This window comes from Medicago truncatula, chromosome 7 (genome assembly GCF_003473485.1).
Source record: "Medicago truncatula cultivar Jemalong A17 chromosome 7, MtrunA17r5.0-ANR, whole genome shotgun sequence".
Classification (NCBI taxonomy): domain Eukaryota; kingdom Viridiplantae; phylum Streptophyta; class Magnoliopsida; order Fabales; family Fabaceae; genus Medicago; species Medicago truncatula.
Genome location: NC_053048.1, coordinates 38769438 through 38776504, shown reverse-complemented (window position 1 = coordinate 38776504; position 7067 = coordinate 38769438). Strand labels below are relative to the sequence as shown.

The following is a 7067-nucleotide window of genomic DNA, read 5'->3' as shown; positions in this document are numbered from 1 at the left end:
TTGCATTGCAAACACAAAACCCTAACCATCATTCTCATTAATTAACAAAATCTTTGTTATTCTGTTTTTTCTTTTTTAATATATATTGTTAATGTTAATATGTCGCATTCACAATCCCTATTATTGTTAACCCAATTCTTCAATTCTCTTTACCCTCCTAATTTGATCTTTTCGTAATTCCTAGTCCTTATATACATCATGGGTTGTGGCATCTCAACTATGGACTCAAATAATGCATCCAAGGTTGGATGTCGTTTCAATGGTCGATTACGTCATCAACATGCCGCTGTTCCACGGCCCATTGTAGACAACAACAAGAAATATAACAATAATAATTATAGGGATGATTTTATTGGACCTGGATCACCAAGTTTTAGAGAATATTGTACTGATTATGATTCTGTGGATAGAAGTTCTATGGTAGATTCTAATGATTATACTGAATCTGGAGAAAGCATGAAGAATAGTAGTAGTGAGTATGGCTTTTGTCATGTGTTTTTTTTTAATTATATTTTCATCAACTGTTTAATTTCATATGATTAATTATGTTAGTTTGTTTAGGTTAAGATTCCTAAACTTTATTGGTGATAATTGTTAATTAGATATTGATTTATATAACATTGTCAATGGATTTAACGTTGGTTCATTTTCTAGGTGATGAAGATTCAGCAAAACCAGGAAATGAGAAAAGTAGTCATTCCAGCAAGGTATATAATAGGTCATGGGTTTCGTACCTTGTTTGTCTCCTTTTGTTTTTCTAAAACACTTTTTTCAATACAAACTATCTTATTGATTGAAAAATTTGCTAATTTTTTTTTTTATTGAAATTTAAATGAATCTCATTAAATTTATGTGGAACCTACACGACGCGATGACTCACTTGAATTTAAATTACATTGTCATGCACTTCAATTGACTCACTTTTTTGATTTAGCTTAATTTAAAATCAAATTTGTTTATTCATAATCAAAAAGTGGAAGAAGACTATTTGGCCTTGAGCTCAATTTTTAATTAAGATCTAGGTGTATATATCCTCTTAAAAAATGCATATTGAATAAAGACTTGTGTTTCTAAGATAACTCAAACAACGAGATTTTGTTTATGAGATAAATAGATAGAAAGATAGACAGAAATACACAAGCCGAAATATTTGTGTTTTATTCTATCCAATTGGTTAAACTTTGTTTTTTATTCCTTTTTAACAGGAACCTGATAAGAAAGAGAGAAGAGGACGAGGAGGATTTAGAAATGCCATGCATAAGGGAAAGGCGAGAGGAGGGAGAAGGAATCTTCTTAACTTTGCTTGCTACAACTCTAGCACTCAGTCTTACGCTGAAGGTTCTCTCAACAAAATAGTTGCAAAATCTACATAAGAGCAAGATATTAACAAAGATTAACAAAAGAAAAACACAACATGTGATGTTTATATATATGTAGAAGATTTGATGGAATTTTTATAAGACTCCATAACAACAAAATTATTCTTGTTATTAATTACAATTTTAGTTCACAAAGTTATGTTGATATGATTGGTTGCCTTCAAAGAAAAAAAAATCATTTTAAGGAGAGAGATATATGTTAAATGAAAGATAGGTAAGATATGTGACTCATATATTCGACATTTTAAGGTATTAAGTGGATAAGTGTTGTCAAAATTTGTTGGTGGTCCAGATCATTTAGGTCGTTGTTCTTCCTGACACTCTTTCGACTCTCCAACAAGTAGGGGGCGGCAAAATATGTTAATCCACTTTATTTTGACCCACATCACCATCAACTCGCCTAAGGTGTAGCGGTGCAGGGAAGCCAACTTAGGTAGGTGGGTTGAAACTTCCTTCCCACCTCTTGACGGGTTAGCGAGCTGATTCGTTAATAACAAAAAATGTTAACGTATTAATTTTTAAATTTTTGCTCGTTAATTGGGATATAACAAAAAAATAGGACTTGACAAATGAGTTTGATCTATTCGAAATCGACTGTCCCGTGAGCAAAAAAAGAACAATTGTCAGATCAAATCGGGTTAAGCGAGTAGATGGGTGAAAGAAACAACTTGTGTTGGGTTAGTATGGGTGGTTCTGGGTGAAGGAATTAACACCGATATTAATAATCATAACCTACTTGTACACTCGTTACAAAATATTGGGCCAACATGGTTTAACACCCTTAGGCCAAAATAATTTTAGACTTTGCCAACTCAACCTAACACAAACACCATATACATACTACTAATGTTGAAATTATCTACTCTCTCAGCCCTAGTTTCTTTATTCAGTTGCGCCATTTCACCGATCTTTCTACTACATCTTCATTCTTAATCATAATTCATTATCGTCATCATACTACATCATCATCTTCATCGTTCTGTCATAATATTTCTTTCTCATCTCTTTCATTGATGTTCGTCATTGTTCCCAAAGTCCGACGGGCCTCCCACACGAAGATTGTTGTGAATGGAATCTAGGTCTATGTTAATTGCTTCAAGTTTTCTGAAAAATGTAATGTTTGAAGATGAAAATGTCGTTGGTTTCTTTGTGGATGGGTAATGTTTCTTCTTTAAGACGAAAGTGTGAGTGGGGAATCCTGAAATCTTAAATGATGGTTGCAAAAAGAATCCCGAGATATTTTAAAGGTATTCAAGAACTTGGATTGTTGCCTCCAAAATGCAAATGAAGTGTGGCAATTGAAGTGGATCCATGATAAATGTCAAATTTACTTATCTTGTAATATACTACATTTTGGGCACATTTTTTCTTTTTGGATTATTAAGAAAACCATTGATTTACCCTAATTTATTGTGCGTAGCTAGTATTTGGTTTTTATCTTTTTTTCTTTGACAAAATGGTTTTTAACTATTAGAAATGGTTATTTGTACATCTTTCCCTCAGATAATTATTTTCTTAAGATAAATATATCAAAGAATGAAGAGTATTACCCATGGTAGTAAAAACCGAACCGGACCGGCCGGTCGGACCGGTCGAACCGGGAACCGGACCTTGGTCCGGTCCGAAAGACCCCTAAAACCCTCTTTAATCAGAACCGGCCAGAAACCCGTCGAACCGGGTAAAAACCGGGAAAAACCGGGGAAACCGGCGGTCCGCGCGGTTTGGCAGGTTCAACCGCGTTTCTGGATATATTCGATTACTCGTAACTTTCAAACCTTCCGTTTCCGATTTTCTGCCGTTCTACTTCTACGGCGGTTCTCCGATCATCTCAAAGCTTCAATTTTCAACGTTGGTGTTTCTCAGTTTTCTGTCACCGTAACTACAAAAACCCATCAACGAGAGTACGAGACCCACCTTCCCTCCGCAAATTGACTGTGCGCTCTCTCCCTCCATCGACGGCGGAGTCTCTCCCTCCAACGACACCGACATCTTTTCGATTTCTTCTTCAAGATTTGAGAATGTCTCCTCCTTCTCAGGTGGTTTTTTCTTTATTTCTTTACTTTTATTTCTTTCTAATTTTGTTTGTTTCAACTTTCAACACCCAGAATTTTAATTGTTCTTCTCATTAGATGTTGTTAATTTGTTTTGGTCATGCTCATCACAAATCATAATGTTATGTTTATTTATTGTTTATTTCTTCATAATTTTGTTTGTTTATGAAGCTGAACCAATATTTCTTTCTAATTTTGATGTTGTTTTTTATTTTTTCTAATTTACAATCATGATGTTCATCACTAATTTTTGTACCATGATGTGAAAATATTGGTTCAACTTCATATTATTTATCTCATCAGATATATACACTGATACACTTGGCTAAGCTTCATACTCATTCTTTTAAAGAACTAATTTATTATATGTGATTATTGTTTACTGTTTAGTGATATTAATCAAATATACTTGTGATTGTAGGAAGTAACAGACGGTAATGCTCCTAATTTATCCACCAATGCCAGTGCTACACAACAAGAATCTGTTGCTCCAAGCCGCGGGAAAACTGATCCGGCATGGGAGCATTTTTCATTCAGGAAGGAAGGTGAATCTAATGTATTCACTTGTATCCATTGCTTGTTAGAATATAGAGGAGGCGGTATATGTAGAATGAAGTTTCATCTTGCAGGAATAAAGGGTAACATAGCTGCTTGTAAGAAAGTTCCTCATGATGTTCGTCATCAATTCATCCAGATAATAAAGAATAACATGCAAAAAAAGAACACTTCTGATCTCAATGATGCATACGAGGAAGAAGTAGATGTGGTTCAACCTAGCCAAGTGATTTCTAAAAAAAGAAAAGCCACCGGTGAAATTGAAAGTTTCTTTGCTCCAAGGACAACTCCAGGCTCCCAACCAACGCTAAAAAGTGTAATGTCTAGTAAGCAAACAATACACAAAGCTAAGATGGCTATTGCTAGATGGTTTTTTGATGCAAACATTCCATTCAATGCAATAAAGTCACCATATTTCCAAGCTGCCGCAGATGCAATTGCTGCTATTGGTCCAGGTTTCAAAGTTCCAACATATCATGACTTAAGGGTTAACCTGTTGGGAGATTGCAAGAGAGAGTGTTCGTTACTTGTTGAAAGTTATCGATCTAAATGGGCTAAGAATGGTTGTACAATCATGGCTGATGGGTGGAGCGACCAAAAGCATAGAACTTTGATAAACTTTCTAGTTTATTGTCATGAAGGTATGGTATTTGTGAAGTCGATTGATGCATCAGCTGTAGTGAAGGATGCCCCAACATTATGTAACATGTTTACTGAAGTTATTGAATGGGTGGGACATCAAAATGTTGTTCATATAGTGACAGACAATGCAGCCAATTATGCAGCTGCTGGTCGATTGATCCATGATAAATATAAGTCAATTTTTTGGTCTCCTTGTGCTGCCCATTGTTTGAATCTACTCTTGAAGGATATATCTATAATGCCTCATGTTGCTGAGCTTGCATCGAAGGCTTCAAAGGTGACTGTGTTTGTTTACAATCACATTATATTCTTGTCTTGGTTAAGAAAAAGGGAAGATTGGAAAGAAATTGTTCGTCCAGGAGTTACTCGTTTTGCTACTACTTTCATTACATTAAAAAGTTTGTTTGATCACAAACATGATTTACAAGCTTTAATGGTGGACAAACATTTTACTACCCATAAGTTAGCAAAGTCTGTAGCAGGGAAAATTGTTAGTGATATTGTGTTGGATTCTAAATTTTGGAGTGACTGTTTTATGATTGCGAAGCTTATGGCTCCGATCATAAAACTCCTAAGAATTGTAGATGGGGATGCAGTTCCTTCCATGCCTTATGTTTATGAGGGCATGCGGAGGGCAAAGAATGCCATACAAGAAATGTTTAGGAAAAAGGAGGCAGCCTATAAACCATACACAGATATAATCAAGGCTAGGTGGGATAAACACTTCAAACACAATCTTCATGCATCTTCTTACTTTCTTAATCCTCGGTGCCTTTATGGTGATAACTTTGATGATAAGGATAGGGTTACAGCAGCACTTCTTCAGTTAATTGAAATAAAATCAATTTGTCCGGACATTGCCAAAGCCCTTCAAGAGATTCAAGTGTATCGTGATCGGAAAGGTAGTTTCAGTCGGGAAAGTGCTATTAATGGGATGAAGACATTAGAACCTGGTGAGCACTAACTAACTTATAGTTTTAATTTTCCATGCTTGTTATGTAATGTCATTGTGTCTCTTTTTGTGCTAATCTGATTGAGAGGTTGTTTTAAATAAATTACTTTTTGTCTCTTTTGTCTATTTTGTGTCTTTTGATATGTAATGTTACTGTAATGTCATGGTGTCTCTTTTATGTAATTAAAATGCATTTTTTTTGTAGCCGAATGGTGGAAATTGTGTGGGGGCAGTGCTCCAATTTTGCAAAAGATGGCAATTCGGATTCTTAGTCAGACTTCTTCATCATCGGGGTGTGAGAGAAATTGGAGCGTCTTTGAACGTATCCATACAAAGAGAAGGAATAGACTTGAGCATCAAAGGCTTAATGATCTTGTCTATGTTGCTTATAACTTGCGTTTGCAAAACAGGTATTATTGCTTTTTATAAAGTCACATATATTGTATTCTTTATTAAGTTATATATAGTAGATTGAGATGTAGATAAGGCAGTGTGGAATGCCGGGTTTTGTGCGTGTTTTTGCCCTTCTGTTTCTACATTTACTGTCATTTGAGGGCGTTTGACAGGTGCTGCTGCTGTGTTTATTTTTCTGTTCTGTGTTTGGCCTTGTGGGTTTGATTTTCATTAGGTGTGTTGGGTGCCTGTTTTGTGTTAGGCCCTTTTGGATTTTTCTGGTGCTGTAAGAATTTTTGGCCCCTATGCCACTTTAGCCTTTCCCACCTTCTTTGTGGGATGACTTTTTTAATAATATTTTGATGTTAAAAAAAAAAAATAGTAGAATGAGATTCTCATTTTGATTATTTCTATCGTAGGTGGAAACCAAAGAAGTTATGTTACGATCCCATTGATTATGAATCTATTGACATAGTTGATTTTTGGGTGCTTGAGGATGAAGAAGCTCCTCCTGAACTTGATATTGATGAGATTGAGAATCTTCTTTATCGTGGTGATAATGCGATTCCAATTGTTGGTGATTCATTGAGAAACAATCAAGGTTGATATTTTATTTAGTGATAACAAATATATTTTCAAGTTAATGAATAATTAAGGTTATGATCCATTTGTTTGTTATTTAATTAGGTGACGATCAATTTGATACTATGGAGTTTCAAGTTGATGAAGACAGTGGTGTTGATGGAGATGATGGTGTTGAAGATATTGTCATTCCGAGTGTCATAATTGATTATGGAGCAACAAGCCTCGATGACTATAACGATTGACCTGTTATTTTGTTTTACTTTACTGAACTTGATGGTTGATTTAGATTCAACTTTCATGACATTTTTATGTTTTTTTTAATTGTACAAGTGAAACTGTAAATAATAGATATTTTTTTTGGAGAAATATTATGCATTTTTTTGTTGTTTATTACTATTTTGTTATATATATTATTTAAATATATATGTAAATAATGAAAACCGGTCCGACCCCGGTTGAACCCCGGTTCGACCTTAAAACCTCGAACCCATAGGTACACCGGTTCAATGA

General features: G+C 34.8%; 1 protein-coding gene across 1 annotated transcript; it reads left to right on the top strand.

Moving 5' to 3' along the window:
* Positions 1-219: 219 nt before the first annotated feature.
* Positions 220-6799, top strand: LOC11442416 (uncharacterized). Its single transcript, XM_003624395.2, has 8 exons — positions 220-472; positions 655-707; positions 1206-1338; positions 3243-3415; positions 3852-5580; positions 5785-5989; positions 6392-6573; positions 6660-6799. Exons 1-8 carry the CDS (start codon positions 220-222, stop codon positions 6797-6799), a joined length of 2868 nt encoding a protein of 955 aa, XP_003624443.2.
* The last annotated feature ends 268 nt before the right edge of the window (positions 6800-7067 follow it).

What these genes read in the sequence shown, in the direction of transcription:
- LOC11442416 (XM_003624395.2), top strand. Translation starts at nt 220, where the DNA reads ATGGACTCAAATAATGCATCCAAGGTTGGATGTCGTTTCAATGGTCGA. An exon ending in AAAGTAGTCATTCCAGCAAG is followed by an intron (nt 708 to 1,205) that starts GTATATAATAGG and finishes CCTTTTTAACAG; the next exon opens with GAACCTGATAAGAAAGAGAG. An exon ending in GAATGTCTCCTCCTTCTCAG is followed by an intron (nt 3,416 to 3,851) that starts GTGGTTTTTTCT and finishes TTGTGATTGTAG; the next exon opens with GAAGTAACAGACGGTAATGC.